The 22,838-nt window shown below is 51.6% G+C and overlaps 1 protein-coding gene across 1 annotated transcript; it reads right to left on the reverse strand.

Moving 5' to 3' along the window:
• Nucleotides 1–325: 325 nt before the first annotated feature.
• On the reverse strand, nucleotides 326–22,144 carry Tmprss9 (transmembrane serine protease 9). The gene is made up of 18 exons (XM_051177320.1): nucleotides 21,997–22,144; nucleotides 18,932–19,059; nucleotides 17,837–17,904; nucleotides 17,535–17,726; nucleotides 15,777–15,805; nucleotides 14,356–14,469; nucleotides 13,049–13,220; nucleotides 11,841–12,115; nucleotides 10,954–11,090; nucleotides 10,029–10,320; nucleotides 7,738–7,909; nucleotides 7,072–7,343; nucleotides 6,070–6,206; nucleotides 5,426–5,831; nucleotides 2,285–2,456; nucleotides 1,503–1,765; nucleotides 1,282–1,418; nucleotides 326–494 (listed from the first exon to the last, which is right to left on the reverse strand). The coding sequence occupies exons 1-18, from the start codon at nucleotides 22,142–22,144 to the stop codon at nucleotides 333–335; spliced, it is 3,276 nt and encodes a 1,091-aa protein (XP_051033277.1). The 3' UTR covers nucleotides 326–332.
• Nucleotides 22,145–22,838: the final 694 nt, after the last annotated feature.

Here is a 22,838-nt window from a genome sequence, read left to right on the forward strand (position 1 = left end):
TGAGACCCAGAGTGCCATCCCCCAGCTCTACATAACCAGGTGTGATGCGTGCCTGTTATGGGGGGGAGGGGTGGACAGGGACAAATTTGAGGTTAGCCTTGAGTACATAAGTCCCTGTCCCACAAAAACAAAGACGCCAATGGGGCTGGGTCGGATAGCCTCTGTTGCTGAGACACAGGTCCTGAGCCAGAGCAAGCAGAAGAGACTGTTTATTGGGACAGTGTACACAGCCGGCCACACTAGTTCCCATCAGAGTTCCATGCTTGTCTGCCACCATGTGGGTTGAGTGGTGGGCAGCTTGGCCTCCGTTCCGGGTTTGGGTCACACGACGGTCACTCCTGGATGTTCTGGCCTATCCATCCTAGCACGGCAGCCACTCGAGTGTAGACACCTGGAAAGTGGGGCCTGCCACAGCCATAGCCCCAACTGGTGACCCCAGTTAGCACCCACTGGCCAGATGGCTCCCTGCAGGCCAGGGGTCCCCCTGCATCACCCTGAAGAAAAAAGTGCTCTCAGGCCAGCAGCCCTTGGGACCAGGAGGGACCCCCCACATGAGAAAATGCCAAGGAGCCTCATTTTTGCCATTGTAAAATGAGTTTAGTGCTATGCTATTGTATTTCTAATGCCTCTGGCTTCGGCCTTTGCCAAGTCCATATCCCCAGGACTGTGTATGTATGTGTGTGCGCGCATGCGTGCGTGCACACTCATGAAGGCCAGAGTAGGGTGTTCTCCATTCCATTTAAGTGGGGACTTTTATGTGACCCTGGAAGCAGATGCTCACCATCAAATCCCAGTCAGCCTCTGTCTCACCTGAATAGAATGGGGTTACAGGTACTCAGCAGTGACCTTGGGCTTTTGTATGCCTGCTGGTGATCTGAGCTCAGATCCTCATATTAGTATAGCAAGCAGCGTAGAAACAGTGATTTCCCTGTACTTGGGAGGCTGTTATGGGTATGTGTTGTCATTGAGGCAGGTTCTTGCCTCAGAATTACAGTAGTCTTCAGTCCCCCAGCTTTGAGCAACCATGCCCTCCCTGCCTGGACCCTCAGGTAGAATGTGGAGCTGAGAAACCTTAATACTGTCTTTGAACAAGCGCTTGTAACATGTGATATCACCAGAGTTGAAAGGTGGCAGGGCTTAGCCAGGCGGTGGTGGTGCACACTTTAAATCCCAGCGCTTGGGAGGCAGAGGCAGGTGGATCTTTGTGAGTTCAAGGCCAGCCAGGAATGTCACACAGAAACCCTGTCTAAAGAAACAGAGTCCTGTGTCTGTCCAACTCACCGAGCAGCTGTCCACGCCGCCCTGTGGGAAACCTGCACACAGCATACGGCTGCTAATTTGCACAGGGTAGAAGCGCCTACACGTCTGCTCACTGAGGATGCGAACTGCTGCCTTCTGCAACTGCCGAGCCATGGAGCCTGCTGGGCCGAGGGAGTGGGTGGGGGCGAGTGCCCTATGCCTCCCACCCCCTGTGCCATCCCCTCCACGATGCGCATGCCTACCTCCCTCACGAAGAGAACCCCAGCCAGTGATGACGCAGCGCGCGCCTTCGGGGGGCCGCGCAGGCCCTGGCAGGCAGATGGGTGTCACCAGGCGGCTACGTCGCACAGGACCCGCCAACTCCAGCAGCGCTATGTCGTAGTCCAGCGTGTAAAGGTTGTAGAATGGGTGGCGGTAGATGCGCACCACGCGTTTCAGCTGGCCCTCAGCGCCGCTCAAGAATGGGGTGCCCAGGAAAGCTGCCCACTGCATAGGGTCACCATATCTGCAGGGTGCACATGTAGGCAATCACCCGTCTGGTGGAAATGTCCCCCTACCCAACTTGGGTTCACTCAGCCACAAGGAGTGCCCCTCTGAAAGGACACCACCAACTGGCACCATATCCATAACTGAGGATGGTCCTCACCCTGGCCCCCATACCCTCGAGAGGCCTGAGACAAGGCTCCTGACCTCTGTAGGCCACCCAGTGGAAACAGGTCTACTGTACACACACACACACACACAAGCACACTAGTGACAGGGATCAGCACAAGTGCCAGGGACCACCAGCCTCCCCATTTCTACTCGAGCTCCTAGCATTCGACCCTCCAGATAGAGCCCCTGCCCCAGAACTTCAGACGCAGCGTGGGACCATCTGTCCCATTCACCCTATGCCCCACATTGGCCATCCCCTTAAGGAACTGCACCCTGCACATCCAGCACCCTGCCAGGGAGAATTTGCCACTTGCCCAGTGGCCTTGGGAACTGGCACCAAATTGCAAAGGTGGGCTGGGGAAGGACTCACATGTCAAAGCAGTGGGCCGCTGACAGAAGCCACCTCTCAGCCACCAGTACAGCCCCACAGCGATGCTCCCTGTGCCGCAACCACAGGCTCACTTGCCAGGGCCACTCCCCACGCGAGGCTGTGCTGCCTCCCACGATCCGGGTCAGGGCCCCAGGGGGCGCCAGGCCGCAGGCTGCAGAGAGCAGTACCCTATGAGCCCCAGGCAGAGGGTCTTCTACTAAACACTCCTAATCTGGGGGCCCAGTGTCCCACACCCACAGCCTGGCCTCTGAATTAATCCAGCGCAGAGCTGTCCCCAGAGCCCTGTGGAGAGGGCAGAGGGTGGCTTCATGTCCCTCCTGGCTGGCTCCTCTTTCCCAGCCTTCCTGCCATCAGGTGGGGTGTGGTTGTTTCCTGGCCCAGCCTCAGCCAATACAAAAGGAACTCAGGGAAAGAAAGATTCCTGGGCCCCATCAGAGGAGCTCCCAGGAAGACCCAGGAGGCTGATTTGTGAGTCCCTCAGGCCGTGCAGCCCCTTCAGCCATCGCCTTCACACAGGGAGTGGCCTGCACCGGTCCCATCTTGAGACTTCCCTGGGTCTCTGAGGTCTCACAGGCTACTGCATCATCAGATTCAAGGTCAGATTGAGTTAAAGGTCTTCAGGTGTGGAGTCACCGAGCCTGACTGTTCCCTAATTCCAAGAGGTGGGATGGGAATGTCACCTTCACGGGGGTCCTGAGGCTCAGGGCTTTTGGTAAGGGCCCTGCTGTGACCCCAATGACCCACCCCCTTTGCCCTGACTCTGCTCTGTGTTTGACTCTATCCAGCACTGCCCTCCATGTGGAGGGACATCCTCCCTGGCCCCAGGTTAAAGGTATCAATGGAGTTAGGAGCAGCACTTCAACAGTAGATAGAGTTAGAGCATGGCATGAGAGGCTGCAATGATGGAGAGCTGAGAAAGGTCCAGCCCAAGACCTTCTAGAACCCAGCTTGGGCCATAGCGGGGAGTCATGGCTGAGCGGGCCTGGGCATGAGGGGGCATGGAGGACTGGAACACTGAAGAGTGGGAAACAGAAACAGACACAATCCCATTATCACTGTCTGGGGTACCCAAGGAATGAGTCAATGTTTCTCAACCTGTGGGTCTCGGCCCCTTTGAGAGTCCGCCAACCCTTTTACAGGTCCTAAGACCATCAGAAAATTATATCATAACTAGCAAAATTACAGTTATGTGTAGCAATGAAAATAATTTTATGTCTGGGGTCACTACAACCTGAGGGATTAAAGGGTCGCAGTGTTAGAAATGTTGAGAACCGCTCTAGATGCGCATGCCACCCACAGGGGAGCAGGGAGTGCGGGTGAGACCACACACCAGATACCGGGATGCTGTCCCCATCTCTGCAGACTGTCTACTTTTTCCAGCTTTTTAAAAAGGTGGAGGTGTTGAGACACGATACTATCCCGCCATGTATGTACCTAGAGCAGCCTTAAAGTCAAAGAAACTCTCCTGCCTCAAACTCCCTCCAAGAGCTGAGACTGTAGGTATGGCACCACACCCAGGCCTCAAGGCTTAACTGAGCCATCATTAATCTCCAGCTCTCTTCTTTCTCCTTCTGGCACTTGCTTCCTCTTTCCTCCTTCTCTCTTTTTTAAAATTTTATTTGAACATTCATGGCCATGATGAGACAACATGAAGGCTAGAGCTCCAACACCTGACTGCGCCCCAGCTCCTCCCTGGACTATTCTAGGTGGTGCTCCACCCTGGCCATGACCCCAGCCCCTCCCTGGAGGATTCTAGGCAGGGCTCCACCCTCAAGCCAAGGCTTCATCTTCTTGCTGATCAGAGATGGTCTCGCTAAGATGACCACACTAGCCTTCAATGCTCCCTCAGCCCAGGCTGGCTTGGATTTGTGATACTCCTGTCAAGTGGCTGAGACAACAGATGTTTGCCATCAGGCCCAGCCTGATGTCTTCTTAGATTAAAGAACCTGCCTCATCGACCTCTTTTTACCAAAATGCCTGTTTATAGACTGTCTCCAAATAGTCATATTCTGGGGTCTTGGGGGTTGAGTGAATCTGGGTGATGTGTCAGCCTATTGTAGCAACAGCACCCACACAGGCATGTGGAGCTTATGTGTCTTGGCAAGTGAAATAAGTACCGTACCCACTGTTACCTAGAGCCCGGGGTTTAGCAAGAGCCCTGCTGGGTGGAGGGGCCTCCTCCATGGCATTCCCCACTGATGTTAGCTCGTGTGAGGAGTTGGGGGGTGGATCAGAACACAAGCTTGTGATGATGAACAGAGCAGTAAAGCAGGACTGGAAGGGAGGGGACAATGGGGCTCATGGATTCCCAGTATAGCCCTGCTGTGCTCAACACTAGACCTAGCTGGCGAATGCAGCAACTTTAGTCATAGGCAGCAGCCTCAGCCATGCTGACACTTGGTGGCTGCAGGTATATCCACACAGCTCCAGCAGGCCATGACCCCAGGGTGTGGCTCAGCAGCAGAGCACATCCCCCCCCCCAGTGTCTGCAAGGCCCTGGGGTCTGTCCCCTTGCCAACAGAATGAAATGAAAGAAACAAGGAAAGAGGCAACCTGGTGTGGCAACACAAATTGTCATTTCAGGATTCAAGAGGCTGAGGCAGGAGGATTAGGAGTTCAAGGTCAACTTCCTATTGGGCCACCACAGGCATTGATAAACAAGAGTAAACAAATAAGAAAGGAACATGGGCTGGACAGATGTTTCAGTGGACATGGTTGTGCACAAGCCTCTGACCCCAGCGTGGAGGACAGGCTGAGACAGGATGGAACTTGCCTGCTGCAACTGGAACTCAGAAGCTCCCCCTTCGATAAGGTACCTTGCCTCTGAGGGGTATTTTGGAGAGAGAGAGGATGACATCTACATCCTCGGTGGAGGGGACGCCGACACCCTCCGCTGGCCTCTACATGCACACACATGTGCACACAAAAAATGGACAGATGTCAGCATATACACTCATGGCAGGACATGGGAGAGTGCCCTCTGAAGGCCTGGCAGGTAGCCACCGGGCCTTGACAGTGAATTCCAGCTCTGGAATTGTGGGACAGTATGTCTTCAATGGCATCATGGCTAAACCCCGCTGTGGCAGAGACCCACGTGCATCACAACATGTGTCACTGTACCTGGCAGCTGGGAATATGCGGTGGTGCTCAGGGCATTTGCAGCTGGTGTCTGTCCCCTCGTAGTGGTGCTCCTGGCAGACAGTGTCGTGTTGAGTGGTTTAGTAGTCACCCTGCTGGTGCCCCTGGGGGTCGCAGGTCTGCTGGTGGTGGCCTCTTGGACAGTGAGGCCAGCAGCTGTGGTTCTGGAGGGCTGGTTAGGGATAAGCTGTGTGCTGGAGGTGTGGGGGCAAAGTGTGGAGCTGGGGCCTGAGGACATGGCCTTCAGGATCCAGTCCTTGAGGCGTGTGATACGTGCATATACGCCGGGCCTCTTAGCTTGAGCACAGCCAACGCCCCAGCTCACGATGCCAGCCAGGTAAAAGACACCGGGTGTCTCTTCACATGCCAGGGGGCCACCAGAGTCACCCTGCAGGAGAAGGACACCACCTTCTAAAGGCTACTCCCACTGAGCTTGAGGTTTTGATGAACTCAAGCTTGGCTGTGTGGCCATAAACCCCAGCCTTCTGAGATGCCATCATTCATTCTGGCTTCTTCTTTTTGAGTACTGGGGATGGAACCCAGGGCCACACACACTAGGCAAGTGTTCACCACTGAGCTGCACCCAAAGACTCACTGGGAGCTTGGGGTGTTCCTGTGACACCCACCTGGCAGGAGTCAACTCTGCCTTCCAGGAAGCCAGCGCAGAGCATACGGTCCGTGAGGGAGAAATTGTACAGGGCACCACACATCTTCTGCTCTATGATGCCCACAGACGCCTTCTGCAGGATGTCGGGCTTGGTGGCTGCCAGGAAAGAACTCAGAATGTCACCTAGTGACTTGTAGCCAAGCAGGGCCACCAGGTGCTTCTCCTATCCTGGAGACGTGAGCAGAGCCCACAGGAATTTTTGTTTTGCTTGACACAGGTTCTCACTGTGCAGCTCTGGCTGTCTCAGAACTCACAGATTTTCCTGCTTCTACCTCCCAGATGCTGGGATTAAAGGCAGATATTCACATTACAATTCGTAACAGCAGCAAAATTATGAAGTAGCAATGAAATAATGTTGCAGTTGGGGTCACCACAGCATGAGGAGCTGTATTACAGGGTCACAGCATCAGGAAGGTTGAGAGCCACTGGGCTGGAGCACCAACATTTTCAGCTTATCCTGTTAGTGAATGGTCGTGTAAGGAGGCACATGCAATAAAGTCAAGGGGCAACATGTAGCCTCTGGCATAACAAGAGGCTAATAGCTCAAGTCTGTGGCCAATAGATCAGCACTGATGTTTTTTTGCCGCCATGGACATCTAGCTGATGAATGTATGGATTTGTTTTAAGAGACAAGGTCTCTCTATGTAGCCCTGGCTGTCCTGGAGTTCAATATGTAGATCAGGTTGGTCTTGAACTCAAAAGTCTGTCTCTGCCTCTCTAATTCTGGTATTAAAGGCTTGAGCCACCACTGCCTGGTGAACGTGTCAATAAAACTTCATTTATACAGACAAATGAGGGGCCATATGTTATCCCTAGGAGACATTGAGTGACGCTTAGAATGTGGGGTCAGCACAGAGGAATGGTTTAGGGCCCAGGTGAAGTAATCCAAGCCTCATCCCTCCCAGTTCAGGCCCTGGAGAATACAGCCAATATCCATCATTTCCCTCTGGGATCTGCTCACCATTTCCCTCCTGTGTGTTGCCCCAGCCTGAGATCATACACTTCCGGCCCACAGGGAACTTGTGGATGGCCAAGGGGAGACAGATGGGCTGGATGTACTTGTTGAAGACCAGTGGCCGTGCTAACTCCAGCAAGGCCACATCAAAGTCCAAGATGCCTGGGTTGTATTGGGGATGCAGGAACACCCTTCGCAGTCCCAGCTTCACAGGGCTCCCGCCGACACCCAGCAGGGACGCGGTGCCAAGGTGAGCTTGCACCTGCTCTGCCTTGGTGCTGTGGAGACAGGACCTCGAGCAGACCCGCCCTGCCCCTCCCAGCCCACACCTGTAGCCCATGGAATGTCCCAGGAAGGGAACCTGATAGAGAGTGAGTACTCTTAGGGCTTTGCTTTATGTGACTCTAACAAAGACCCTAGCAATTTTATGAATGTCATAGGTCACTGGTCATGGGTCAGAATCCAGGCCCCTGCTGGGGAGCCCAGAGGTGGACAGCTGTGGGCCTGGGTGACCCCGTATATGAACACTTGGTCAACAACAAGTGCTTCCTGGTTTTGGTTTGGTCTGGCTGTTTATTTTTGGGACAGTGACAGGAATGCACCACCACACCAGCTAGTTGGCATTTGCTGAATGCACTGAGTTCTGCTGTCTGGGCTCTTGGGAGGCCTTACTGGTTGAAACAATGAGCGGCGGACAGCAGCCAGCGGTCACCCACCACGGTGGCTCCACAGAAATGTCTGGATCCTTCCTTCAGGCTGGCCTGCCAGGGCACCTCCCCAGATACAGCGCTGAGCCCACCCACAATGCGAGTGGGCTTGTCCATGGCAGGCCTGGCCCCACACTCTGCCAGGGTGAAGGAGAGAGGGTGATGGAGGTTAGGATGATGGCGGTTCCCCATCTACTTAGGGTTCACCTGTTCTGACCCCTAGTTGACCTACATACAGAGCAATAAGGACATCACCCAGGGGTGGCAGGGCTGGAGGTGTACAAGAGAAATCAGAACTTGGAATAGCTGAGATACGGTTGAACAACACCCGATGAGATAGATACCCAGGACCCACAATCTCACATCTGTTAGGATAAAGTGCAAGGGGAACCCTGGTGGATTCCATGGCAGTCGAGGTGACCAAGGCGGGGACAAACACGCCAGGCAGACAGAGCTTAGTGAGAAGTTTTATTAGAAAGGGAGGGGGACATACAGAGACACAGAGAGAGGACAGAAGAGAAGAGAGAGGCAGGAAAAGTCCTGTCTGCCCCAGGAGAACAGCAGGAAAGGGGGGAGGAGAATGTAAGTGGGTGGGGGCTTTCTCTTAAGGGGTCCTTTGCACCTGCATTCCGACTACCCAATCATGGAACCCTGGGCTGGCCAGGGTGCTGCCTGAGTGCATTCTGCTAGGTGACAGGGGCAGGCCAGCATAATGCCTGAATCCTTACAGCATCTACATGTTGGCACACCCCAGCACTCAGAAGCTGAGGCAGGAGGATTATTTTTAGTTTGAAGTCAGTGTGTGGGAAAAAAGATGCTGTCTGAGAAGGGAGGGAAGGAGAGAGGGGAGAGGGATGCAAACAGGGCTGGCTGGGGTGAAAGAAAATGAGTCACAGGCTGCTAAGAAACAGGAGCAAATCACAAGAATCCTGACCATGAAGTCTGGGCAGGGTGTGGTGGGCCCTTGCCTCCAGTACACCAGGCCCAGGTTCCACCCAGCACCACAGTGTACATGAAGTCCAAGCAAGGTTGATGACATACCCAGTGGCACCCATAGACAGGAACACTGCCCAGCAGGGCCACACTGGTTACCTCAGAGACTCAGGGTTTACCTGGGTCCCACAGTCATGGCCGACAGACAACTTTAATCCCAGAAACTGGGAGGCTGTGGCAGGTGGATCTCTACGAATTGAAAGCCAACCTGAGCTCCGGGGCTGGAGAGATGGCTCAGAGGTTAAGAGCAGCAGCTGCTCTTCCAGAGGTCTCGAGTTCAATTCCCAGCACCCACCTGGCAGCTCACAACTGTCTGTAACTCCAGATCCAAAGGATCTGGCACCCTCACACAGACATGCATGTAGGAAAAACATCAATGCATATAAGCTAAATAAATTAATTAATTAAAAAAATTAGCTACAGGCCAGGGCTACATAGTGAGACCCTGCCTCAAAAAAAAAAAGTAAATAAATAAATAAATAAATATTCCTGAAGAATGACCAATCTGTAACAGATGCTTGCACTCAAGGCAGACATCACCAACCAATTGCCAACCCCAAGCTGAGTGCTTCATGACAGATAACAGTAAACAGTCACCAATTATCCATCCCGTATCAAGATTGATACCAATAATAAATAATAAATTGCCTCTCTTCCATGGAGTACTTTCATGGCAAACACAAATTTTTTCTCACTGAGGATTCAAGGCAGATATGGTCAACCAATTACCAATCTTCCATCCACAGACATCAGTGTAGAGGCGCTAGCCATCAAACCTGTTAAATTTGCTGAGTTCAATTCCGTAAAACCCACGCGGTGGAAGGAGAGCGCCAATTCCTGAAAGTCATCCTCCGACCCCCACATGCACTTGCCCCCGCCACCAAAGAAATCAGTCATCAGCTGCCAATCTCCCACAATAATAAACCAGACATCATCAGTTGATCACAGCTGGGCCTGATGGCGCACGCCTTTGATCCCAGGCAGAGACTGGAGGATCTCTGTGAGTTCAAGCCCAGCCTTGCACATGAAGAGTTCCAGGTTAGCCAGGGCTACACAGAGAGACCCTGTCTCAACCGCGCCAAACGTATGGCCAGTAACCAATTTCTTGCTGCCCTTCATGACAGACATTGACCATCTACTACCGTCCCCACACCAGTTGCTTCAGGATCGGCAATTGAGCGTCGATCTCAGAGCCTGCTTCCTAGCAGACATCGATAGTCACTTGCCGATCTCCCTATGGAGGGGCCGCCCACCCGGTAATACCTTGTGGCTTGGCCGCAGTGCTGGGGTGTGGTGCAGTGCTGCGGGCAGCAGTAGGATTGGCAGAGGTTTCGGGGCTGGTCGGCCAGGGAGTGCTTGGGGCAACGGGCGCAGAAGCCGCTGTGGGGACCACAGCCGTGCTGGTCACTTCCAAGATCCAGTCCCGCAACCGGGTGACGCGGGTGTAGACCCCTGGTCGCCGCGCTTCCGCACAGCCGATCCCCCAGCTCACGATGCCAGCCAGGAAAAATCTTCCGGATGGCTCCTCGCAGACCAGGGGTCCCCCCGAGTCACCCTGTAAAACAGAGGAGCTCTCTCAGCATAGACGGGGATATCCCCCCCCTCCCCAGTGCCAGGGCTAAGGCTGTGCACACCAGGGCCACTGCCGGCCACGCGGAGCAGACTCCCAGCAGAACCAGAGCTGCTGGTCTTAAAGCAGAGCTTTGAGCAAATCTGAGGCCATCACCATTCGTGCCAGGATCCATGTGCACAGTTATTGATTTAGACATTCCGTCTGTGCACCGTGTTTTGTGCCTGGTGCCCACAGAGGTCAAAAGAAGCCATCATATCCCTAAAACAGGTAACCATGGAGCCATCTCTCCAACCTCAGCACTCCGGAGGCAGAGGCAGATCTCTGTGAGTTTGAGGCCAGCCAGGACTACACAGAGAAACCCTGTCTCAAAAACCAACAAAACAAAGTAAAAAACATATCACAACTTCTATTTTCACAAAACACATATAACCACAAAAGCTTAGGAAGTGTATTTCTTGTTTTTTTTTTTTTTTCTTTTTGAGACAGGCCCTCATGTAACTCAGGCTTGCTCCAGACTCCTTGTGTAGCTCAGGACGAACTTGATCTCCTGATGCTCCTTTGCATGTTCTCAGGGGTGAGGGGACAGAGGGTAATATCTGAAAGCCGGCACCCCACCTGGCAGGAGTCCACCTTGCCGTCTAGGTAGCCGGCACACACCATCCTGTCGGTGAGCGAGTGGCCGTACAGGCTGGCACATAAGTTCTGGTCCAGCAATTCCACTGTGGCTTTCTGGAGGACCTCCGGCTTCACCACTACCCAAATGGCGACAGAGAGAAGCAGGGTGTGAGCACGGGACCCCCAGCTGCCACCCTGAACTAAGAGACCTAAGACCATTTCCTCTTAGGGTTCCCAAGCTACAGGGGCCACCTGCACCTCACCCCAACCACACTCCCTCCTGGACACTAACAGATGTCAACCTTAACACCCCAGGATTGAGTCCTCATCACTTCTCCCCACATGTGCTAGGCTCTCATAGACTCTTGGCTCACATGATATTGGTGTCCTCCAGCACCAGGAGGCAGCGCTGGAACTTCTTTCTTGTTCTGGCTTTGTTTGTTTTTTTATTGTTTGTTTTTGTTTTGTTTTATTTTTGAGACAAGGTCTCTTATAGCCCAGACTGGCCTTAAACTCACTTCCTAGCCAAAGGTGGCCTTGGACTTCATCCTCCTGACTCTCCGTCTTGAAATTTGAGCATGACGGTTGTATGCTGCCACCTTTAGCTTTACGGATTTTCTTTTCCTTTACCAGACGTATTAAACCCATACACTCCCACTTGTTAGATATACTCCACCCTGACCACGTCCCCAGACCCTCACTGGAGTTCTAGGCAGGGCTCCACCCTGACCACGTCCCACCCGTTTTTTAGCTTTCTGAGACAAGGTCTTGCTGGACAGGTCCCAGTTTATGGGCTCAGAGGCAGGAGCCGTCATGGCCATATCACAAGCTCTTATTTCAGAGCTGGACGGTGGCAGTAGGGGGTGGAAAGATGTTCGCGAGCTTACAAAAGTCCTCTTTCAGGTACCCCCAGCCAGAGATCAGGCATTTCTTGCGCGGCGGGAAGACGTGCGTGGCGGCGGGGAGGCAGGCAGGCTGCACGTAGTGGCCAAAGGGCAGTGGGTGAGCCAGCTCCAGCACCGCCACGTCGAAGTCCGCAGTGTCAGCGTTGTAGGCGGGATGCTTGGTGATGCGGAGCACGCGGGCACGCACAGCACTGGCCTCAGAGCCGCTCAGGTGCACGCTGCCTGCCTGGGCAGCCCACTGCGCAGGGTCCTGGAATCTGGGGAGTCCGAGGGATGCAACTTAAGTTGGGGGAGCTCCGAGGAAAGGAAAGACAATAAAGGATGCAGGTCTATGACTGGGGACATCTCTGTCCTCAGCCCAATGTCAGGATGCAAGGGCCACCCAGAGGGCTCCGTGGACTTGTGACCAAGCCTATTGGCTTGAGTTCGATTCCAAGGCCACATAGGGTGGAAGGACCAAATCAACTACTGCAAGTTGTCCTCTGACCTACAAGCACACATGTACACGTTCTGGCATGAGCATCCACACGCATACAGACACAAAACAAATACATGAAAAACTAAGTAGCATTGTGCATGCCCTTGATACCAGCACCTGGGAACAGAGGCAGGAGGATCTCTGAGTTCCAGGACAGCCTGGTCTGCAGAGTGAGTTCCAGGACAACCAGGGCTACACAGGGAAACCCTGTCTAGAAAAACAGAAAAGAAAAAGAATAAAGGACAAGACCTCATTAGGTTCCCAGGCTTCCCAGGAATTCATAATCCTCTTTCCTCAGCTTCCTGAGTGCTGGGTTACAGGTATCTATCCCACAGCCACCACCACCTGAGGTCTTGTCTTTTTAAAAAATTAAGGTTTTAAAAAAAAGAAAAGAGAAGAGGACCTAGAGAGGCAGCTCAGTGGTTATCACACCAGCTGTTCCTGCAGAAGACCCAGGTTCGGTTCCCAGGCCCACATGGGGGTGCACAACCATCTGTGACTCCAGTTCCAGGGGATCCGATGCCCCCTTCTGGCCTCTGTCAGCATCAGGCATGCACATGGTGCATGCACAGTCAGACAGATGGGCAAAACATTCATACGCATAAAATTAAATAACCCGGAAGAGAAAAGGGAGGGGGTTTTAGGAAAAGGAGGCAGAAGAGGAGGAGGGTGGAGGGCAGGACAGTGGCAGCCAAGGCCACCTGTGACTCACTCATTGAAGCAGTGGGCAGCAGACACCAGCCACCTGGCCCCGATGATGGTGGCCCCGCAGAAGTGTTCATGGTTTTCTCGAAGGCTGACCTGCCAGGGGAACTCCCCGGGGGCCGCCTCCACGCCACCCACAATCCTGCCCGCCGACCTCCAGGCTGGCTGCCAGCCGCAGTCTGCAAGACACAAGACCATCAGTTGGGACCCCAGGTGCAGCCTGTCAGTCATCTTTTGGCCCCAAATTCAAAGCACCACCACTTGCTTGGGGCTGCCCTGCTTCTTGGCACCAAGAAGGTCACACCAAACAGTGTCAGTGATAGGCTCGTACATGGTCTGTGCCAAGCATGAAGGTCATATGACCCTCAACCTATTGTTTGTTTTTATTTTAGTCATTTTCTTCCTTTCTTCTTTTCTTTTCTTTTTTATTTCAGCAGGATTTCTATGTAGCCCAGGCCAGCCTCAAACTTGCAGAGATTTGCCTCCCTTTGCCTCCTGAGTGCTGGGATTAAAGGTGCCATTCCTCCACTGTCTAGCATAATTTCTTTCTTTTACTTTTTTTTTTAATATTTTATTTGTTTATTGTGTGGACAGCTTTCTATCTGAATGTATGCCTGCAAGCCTGAAGAGGGCACCACATCTCATTACACATGGTTGTGAGTCTCCATGTGATTGCTGGGAATTGAACTTGGGATCTGAAAGAACAGCCAGTGCTCTTAACCTCTGAGCCATCTCTCCAGCCCAATTTCTCTCTTTTCAAACAGACTCTCATTCTAGCCCAAGCTGCCCTGGAACTGATCCTTCTGCCTCAGCTCCTGGTGCTTGAATGACTATCTGTACCACCAAACACGGGGGGCGGGGAGTTCTTGATTAATAACTATTGATGCTGGAGGGCTGAGCCTCCTGTGGGTGGTGTCAACCCCTAGGCAGGTGACCCTGGACTGTAGTGAGCCTGAGAAAGCAAGCCCAGGCTACCTCCGTGTGACTCCCCCATTCCTCCCGAAGTGTCTTTGCTCTCCTCTCACAGCTGCAGAGAGCAGACCAGGACCCTGAGGTCTCCTTACTGTGCAAGCTGAGAATGCCAGAAGCATGCTGATGACCACACAGTATTTTCTTCTTTCTTCACTCTTTGCTCAGATCTGATCAGTCCTTTTTCCTGGCAGCATAGAGCTCCAGGCTCCCGGCCCTCCTCCAGGCACCTGTGCTTAGTGGATAGCTTCTTGCCCTCCACCCCTCTGTTTGCCCCTCCCAGCTTGCAAGCCACATTCAGTGGGAGCCCAGAGAGCCCCGAGCCCAGGCCGCACTGACACTAACCACATTGAGCCTCGTCAGACCCATCAGAGCAGTCCACCCTGTTGTCACACTCCGGGTTTGCTTTGCTCACACACTGATTGTTGTCACAGGAGAAGGCGTTTCCAGGACAGCGGCCTGGGGATAGAGAATCCAGCTGGAGGCAGCAGCCCACAGGGCTCCACTGGGAACCTCCACATTAGGGAAAACCTCTGAGTTCTTTGCTTATCTCTGGAGACAGGACAGGGATAAACAACATGGGTGTGTGTGAGCCATGAGTGATTTGTATTTGAAACAGGGTCACACTGTGTAGCCCTGGATGGTCTGAAACTCCCTATGTAGACCAGGCTGGCCTTGAACTCACAGAGATCTGCCTGCCTCTGCCTCCTGAGGGCTGGGGTTAAAGGAGAGAAGCGTCCCATCTGGATCCTGGTTTGTTTTATAATAGAATTCTGTCACCTTCTGGGATGGTGACTTAATTGTCAACTTGGTTGGATCTAGAAACACTATGGAAACAAGTGTATGCAGGTCTGAGAGGAAACCCTTCATTGGAAGACCCTGCCCACATGTGGCAGCACCATTCTACAGTCTGGCACCCTGGGGTGCATGGGCTGGGTCACTTCTCTGCTTCCTGACTATCGGGACTCGGTGTGACCAGTCATGTCCTGCTCCTGCCACCACAATGGATGGTGCTAACTGAAGCCAGAACAGACCCTCAGATCCTTCCTCCCAAGTGTTTGTCACAGCAACACACAAGTGACAGATAACCTTAAAAATAAAGACTGGGTGGGGGTGGGGATACACACTTTTCTTTTTCTTTTTCTTGGGGGGTTTGTTCGTTTGTTTGGTTTTGGTTTTTTTTTATTTTTTAATTTTTTAAATTTTTATTTATTTATTTATTTTATATAACCAAGTCCATTTAAATGAAAACAAACATTTATAGACAATATTTGGGAATTTGGGCATTGCTCTTTCCAAACTACTTCCTGCTGTTGTTTTTGTTTTTCAAGACAGGGTTTCTCTGTATTGCTTTGGAGCTGTCCTGGAACTAGCTCTGTAGATCAGGCTGGCCTTGAACTCACAGAGATCCACCTGCCTCTGCCTCCCGAGTGCTGGGATTAAAGGTGTGTGCTACCAACGCCTGGCAGGGATACACACTTTTAACCCCAGCACTCAGGAGGCAAGCAGATTTCTGAAGCTGGAGCCAGCCTAGGCTACATAGTGAGACCCTGTCTTTATAAATAAGTGAGCCAACAGCATTCACTGCGGCAGAGCCTGGCTGTAGACAACACTTGGTGCCTCTTTTTGAAGTACCCCCTGACTCACTCCAGCAATGTTATCTTCCCAAGGAAGTCAGACACCCACAGGGACCACATGTATGATTCTGGAGAGAAACCTTGGGGACATTTAGAGAAAACCGAGCTGAGGGTAGAGGCCCGTCCTACCTGACTTCAAGTCCTTCTCAGATACTGGACTGTCACAACTTCCTGAAGCAGAACAAACAAAACCAAGTGATGGGAGATATCATTCTGTAAATATGTTTCTCTCATTGGTTAATGAATAAAGCATTGTTGGCAAATAGGAAGGCAAGATAGGCAGGACTAGGAGAAAGGAGGATTCTGGGAGATGGTCAAGATGTAGGGGCTTGAGGGAAGAGATCTGGACCCTCTCTTCGGTAAGATAAGACCACGTGGAAACACTTAAATGAATAGAAATGGATTAATATTTAACCAGAGCTAGCCAATAAGAAATGCTAGTAAAGACCAGCAGCTTTATATCTAATACAGTGTCTCTGTGTTATTTGAGGCTGATGTGACTGTGGGACCAGGCTGGTGGGAAAAACTTCTCGTAACAACCAAATGAGACCTTGGCATGGTGGTGTTCACCTGTCACCCAGGCTGAGGCAGGAGGATTGTGCCTTTGAGGTCAGCCTGGGCTAAATGATGAGATTCTGTCTGGCTTCCTCTCCCTAAAAAGTCAAATGTGTTAAGTGTTGGCTCTTCATGACATCTCCCTGCAGGTGACAGCAGAGACCCCAAGCTCTAGCACTAACCCTATGCTCAGCTGGGATGGTCAGGGAACAGCACCAAAGACCCACAGGACTCTGGAAGCCATTGTACTAGTGGGGAACACACTGTCACTGAGGAGTGTTCTAGAAGATGTTGCTGAAGACATCACTGAGATCTCAGCCATCATGTCAGGGTCGTGGACAGTAAGGTCTAGGTGACAAGAGTTTAACCCCTCAGTGGTCTGATTGGTTCTCCCTTTTTTCTTTTTTTTTTTTTAAGATTTATTTATTATGTATGCAGTGTTCTGCCTGCATGTATTCCTGCCCGCCAGAAGAGGGCACCAGATCTCATTGCAGATGGTTGTGAGCCACCATGTGGGTGCTGGGAATTGAACTCAGGACCTCTGGAAGAGCAATCAGTGCTCTGAGCCATCTCTCCAGCCCCAGGCTCTCCCATTACTACCTGGGGTTTCAGTGCATGGTATTTTTGCTTTTCTTGTTATTTGGCTTTTGTTTTGTTTTTTCTTTTTGAGACCAGGCCTCATTATGTTGTCCAGGCTGGCTCTAACTCCCTGGAGTTAGTCTATGGTCCTCATAGCAGACCTAATCTCCTGGACGCCTAGCTCACACAGCGTGGAGACTCCAGAACCGGCTCACATCCCTGATGGGACACATGAAAATGGCGTAGTTTTTAATTAATTAACTAATTTTTTTATTTGTAGGGGTGTTTTGGGATTCCCTGGAACTGGTTATGTACTGTTGGGCACTAGGAACAAAACCTGGGTCCCTGCAAGAGCAGCTGGTGTTTAAGCCACTAATCTGTCCAGCCCCAGGTGGTTTCCATTTTATCATACCACCTGCATCTGCCTCCTGAATGCTGGATTAAAGGTATGAGGCCACCATGCCCTGTTAGAATTTTCTATTATGTTTTTGGAATCACAGTGAACTAAACTCAAGGAAAATAGTCCATGAATGTAAGGGGGCTCTTACTGCTAAATCACACATAACAAAAGTAAGATCTTTCCTCTCTGCCCCTGTCCATAGAAGGTGGCTGACTCTCTGCCTCCAAGGGTATGGGAAGCTGGGTTTCTTATCCTTCCATCCAAGGGGGAGATTTTTTTAATATGATGCTTTATGAAATTTGAGCTGTACCTCACCCCCAGCAACCCTTTGTCTCCCAGCCAGGGGCTGCCACCCACCCACCCACCTACCTGTGAGCTCCACTGACATGATGGTGCCGTAGGCAGCCAGGGGAAGACCATGTCCCTGAAGCCTTGCCTGGATACCTTTCTGCAAGATGTCCTCCTCCTGGTCCAGGCTCAGTGGCTGGAGGGCTCGGAGCAGAAAGTGGAGCCGGAAATTCACAAATACGCTGGAATTCCCATCCCTACAAGCAGGACAAGCTTGCTTCTAGGATTTTCCAAAAATCTTCTGGAATCTTCTAGAAGGTTCTGGAATTGTCAAGGCTGTTTTGCCTTCACAGAGGCCTCAACTCACCTGTAACTGAGCACTGTACAGCCTGCACAGCTTGATTCCAACTCTGTTTTGTGGAAACTGCTCACAAACTGCAACAAAAGTAAGAGCAGTGATGCTGAAGCCACAATGAAACAGGGAAGCAGAGCCACCGCCAGGACAAGGGGGTGGGGTGGCGAGGGCAATGTGAAAACAGTCTGCCAATAAACTAACAAACCAACACAGTGCAGTCTGCGCAAACAACTGAATATTACTCAGCCCTGGAAAAGACTATCATACCACTTTAGGGGTATGATGCCCAAGAGGCAAAGCAACATCTTGGTTACAGACACTCCATAGCTGTATAGGACACAGAGCCCCAGGGCAGGGGCAGCCACTTATTTCTGTCCATAGAGATGGGTTGGGGAATGGATGGATGGATGGATGAATGGATGTGTGGATGAATGGCTTGGTGAGTGAATGTTTAGATGGATGTGGGTGATGGATGAATGGGTGAGCAGATGGGTCAGTAGATATATGGATGGGTAGGTCAAAGGGATATGTGAATGGATGATTGGATAGATTGATGGATGAGTTGCTGGATGGGTGAATGGGTGGGTGGGTGGAGGGAGGGAGGCATAGAGGGTTGGTGGATGGAGGGATAGATGGGTGGGTTTATGAATAGGTGGCTAAATGGATGGATTGATGGATGTGTAGATGAGTTGGAGGATAGACGGGTAGATGGATGGGTGGAAAGATGGATGGATAGGTAAATAGGTGCATGAGATGACGGGTGAGTACATGGATGGTTTGTTGGTTGGTTATACGGATGGGTAGATGAGTGGATGATTGTATGACAGACACACAAAACATGGTCCATTCCCACACCCAACCAGCATGCAGCCATGAACAAGTCAGAGCTCTGACACATGCCCCAGCATGGAGGGACCCTGAGGACGTTGTTTGCAGTAAGAGATCCACACAGCATGAACTCCATGATAGGAAATGTCCAGGCAGGAATACATACATGTGATACATAACGACACCTGTTTAGCAGGAGGAGCCCAAGCATCACATCTTCTCTCCCCTGTTACAGCATCCCCCAGCTGCTTCCTAGCTCTGTGCCCTGGCTGCACTCACCAGTGTCTGCAGAGCAGGTGTGAGCACACGGTAGTAGTCGGAGGTCTCCTGCTGAAGAGAGCTGGTGAACTGGATCCCGTGCAACTGTGCTGTGTGCCCCACATGCACTCTCTGTGCAGAGAGGAAGCCTGTGGGCAAGACCAGTGCCTGGCGAGAGGCCCCCACTGCAGGGTGAGGCCTCGGCACCCCCGTGCAAATCCCAAGCCTCCACACACAGGAGACCTGACTCCCCAAAGGTGACCATGACCACCAGTGCACCATTGCTGAAGGACCCCCCAGACATAGTATAAGTCTTATAGAGGCCAAGTGTCTTGAAGTATCCCCAAAGTCAGCCTCCTTGACCTGAGTCAATGACATCACTGATGATCATCCCTCGGGAGGCCTTGTAGTGTAGTTCCCAACCGCCTTCCTAGGGTGGGACAGCAATTACTATAGAGGACAGAGCAAGCCAGGGACCCCAGGAACTTTGCACTGCTCATTCAGGGGGGCCACACTCCAGGACTGCTGGCCTTCTTAGAGCGTCACATGTGTGAACAGGTCGTCAGGTGCCTTGCTCTCTTATTCTCCATGTGTTTGTGTTCACAGAACATAGAACTCACCAATTCAGCTGGGCTGGCTAGCAAGCCCTGGGGATTTTCCTATGTCCCAGCTCTGAGATTACAAGAGCCTGTCACTACAGCTGTGTGTGTGTGCGTGTGTGTGTGTGTGTGTGTGTGTGTGTTTCTATGACTGCTGTGGATTGAAACTTAGTGTCCTTTAAGGCAGACACTACTGCCTGAGCCATCTCCTGGACTGCTTTTGTATGTCCTTTTGAAGCAGGACTTTGCTTTGAAGCCTATGCTGACTTGGATATTACAGCCCCTGCCACAGCTGTCCCTGCCTTTGCCACCATGCCTCCTAAAAGGAGTTTCTAACTGTGTGTTACATCAAAAAAGGAGTAAAACATAACACATGCACTGATACCGGTGAAGATGTGCCCGTGTCCCTGTCTCTCTGGAGGCTGAGGTGGGAAAGATTGTAGCATCCCAGACATTCGACACCAACCTGAGGACCACAGCAAGACCCAACTGCAGACAAAAAATTCAAACAGGCTGGACAGCCAACTCAGCAGTTACAAGCAGTGGCTGCTCTTGCAGAGGTCCCTGGTTCAGTTCCCAGGCCCCATATGGCAGCTCACAGATTCCTATAAGTCCAGTTACAGTGGGCTGACACCTCTTCCGGCCTTTGAGCACTGCACACATATGGTGTACAGACATACATGCAGGTAAAACAGAAAATAAAATACACAGAAAATAAACATTAAAAAACAAAATCTATCAGGAAGTGGTGGCAAATGCCTTTAATCCTAGCACCCATGAGGCAGAGCTAGGTAGATCTCTGGGAGTTCAAGGCCAGCCTAGTCTACAGAGGGAGTTCCAGGACAGCCAAAGCTACACAGAGAAACCTTGTCTCAAAGACAAAAAATAAACAAACAAACAAAAAATACAGGAGAAGCAAACAGTGTGGGCAACTCCTTGGGGTAGAGTTGTGGATCCATGGGTAGAAGAAGCATCCCAATGACTGTGGATCAGTGGATAGAATGCTCTCACCCAGCAGCCATGCTGCCTTGGGTACCACTCCAGCATCCATGAGCTAGGATTGGCTGCACACCCCTGTAGTCCCAGCACTTCAGAGATGGAGGCAGGAGGATCAGGATTTATAGCCATCCTCACCAATAAGAGCTTCAGGTAAGTCTGGGCTGCATGAGGTCCTGCTTCCCAAAATGAAAATATCTCTCAAAAATGGGCAGGAAGGTTTTTGTGCATCACACCCGGGTCAGCCCGGGGTCCCAACAGCCTTGAAATCATTGCAGTCAGGAAGCTCACTTCTAGGCAGAGGGACACTCTCTCTCTCTCTCTCTCTCTCTCTCTCTCTCTCTCTCTCTCTCTCTCTCTCTCTCTCTCTCGGGCAATTGGGAGAATGCTATTGGGAGGGACAGGCACAGCCACTAGGGGGCAGCAGTCAGCCATGTCAGTCTGAAATAATTCAGAAGGTCCAGAAAAGTTTAATAAATACTATTATAGTTGGAGAACTCAGAGCAATTATTAGTTTATTCTTTTGCCACACAATAAGGTTTCCTGATGTGGGATGCCCTTCTGAATGTGTTGCTTTTATTGTTGATGAATAAAGTTGTTTTGGCCAATAGACAGGCAGAATTTAGCTAGGCTTGAAAAGCAAACAACGAGACAGGAAGAAGGAAGACAGGGTCAGGAGACATGTAGCTACCGGGGAGGCAGGATGTCAAGGAATCACTGGCAAACTACAATCACATGGTGATACACAGATTAATAGAGATGGGTTCATTTATAAGAGAGAGCTAGCCAATAAGAAGCCTGAGCCATTGGCCAAACAGCCATAACTAATATTAAGCTTCAGTGTTATTTAATAAGCGACTGTGGGGATGCTGTGGGGCCAGAGAGAAACCGGTCCAGTGGGACTGGACTAGCAGAGAAAAAACTTCCGTTTACAGTTTCCCAGTTTGTGATCATCGTCATTCTCACACAGAATAATCATTCTAACAGGCTATGGTTGAACCACACCTCCGGCAGGGGCTCCACCCTGACTACATCCTCAGCATCTTACTAGAGGATTCTAGATAGGGCTCCATCCTGACCACGCCCCCAGCCCCTTACTGGGATTCTAGGTGGGGCTGCACACCAAACCATGCCCCCAGCCCCTCACTAGGGGACTCCAAAGTAGTCCTAGCTGCCCAGAAACTAGGATCCTCCTGACACAATCTCTAGTCCTGCGACAGTGAGTAACTGTCAAAACTTACACATGTTTATTCTCCCCCTATTTAACCCCAATGTTGACCACTCCTTCTGGATTCCTTTCCGTTGGGAAAATAGTCACCCATTGCCACTCCACAATCAGCCATCACATTCCTGGACTTTGGAGCCTGTTCCATAGGTTGCTGGCTCTGGCTGCAAGGGCAACTTTTGGCTCTGGACAGATGCTCAGGACACTGAGAGTGTCCTTTTGAGTGTCCTATATTCTGAGGACCCAGCCTTCCTCCTTCCACTTACCCAAAAGGACTCCCAGGGTAAGGACAACTGTACTAACAGCCACAACTGTGGTGACAGCTGTTCGACAGCAGCCAGAGTCCAGAGCTGGGACATGGACGTCCTTTGTCATCACTGGCATGAGTTGTAGGTCAGGTGCAGTGCGCTCCATGGCTCAGCAAACTCAAGCTCCAGCTAGACACCTGCAAAACACGGACCAAGGATTTGTCTGACATTCACCCACTCTTGGCCCACAGCCTCCTGGGAGGTAGGGGACAGGACACTGCAGTGGCATCTTGCTTTGCTAGTGAACTTGTTGTGGTGGCCATGCCCTTTGGGCATGGTTTCAGGTACAGATGTGACCCCCTATGAGGTAAAGGAGGGACTGGCTCCCCCTGTCAGAAGGGCAGAGACTTCATCTTCTGGAGCAGCACAAGTTCACTGGCAAGGCAAGATGCCACTACAGGACATGCCCATCCTAGTCACTGTAGACCAATGGGGCCACATTGGTGGAATGGAGGATAACCCAGGAAAACATGCCAGTGATTAGGAGAGTTAGCTGCTCTCTGAGAATATGGGCGTTCAGTTCCCAGCACCCACAGGGAAGCTCACAACCATCTGTAGCTCAAGCTCCCTTGGGCCCAACGCCCCCTTCTGGCCTCTATGGGAGGTGCACTCATGTACACACACAGACAAGCCATTAAAACAGATCAATTGTCCTTTTGAGGAGAATGCCCAGGTGAATGTGGCTTTCACAAGCAGCAGACACAGATCTGTAGGTGAACTTTGTCCCCACAATGTACCCACACCTGCATCAGACTCTGGTGAGCCTGTGGGGACCCTGGGTTTTTATGTTGTTTTTTGTC

This window comes from Phodopus roborovskii, unplaced genomic scaffold (assembly GCF_943737965.1).
Source record: "Phodopus roborovskii unplaced genomic scaffold, PHOROB, whole genome shotgun sequence".
Classification (NCBI taxonomy): Eukaryota; Metazoa; Chordata; class Mammalia; order Rodentia; family Cricetidae; genus Phodopus; species Phodopus roborovskii.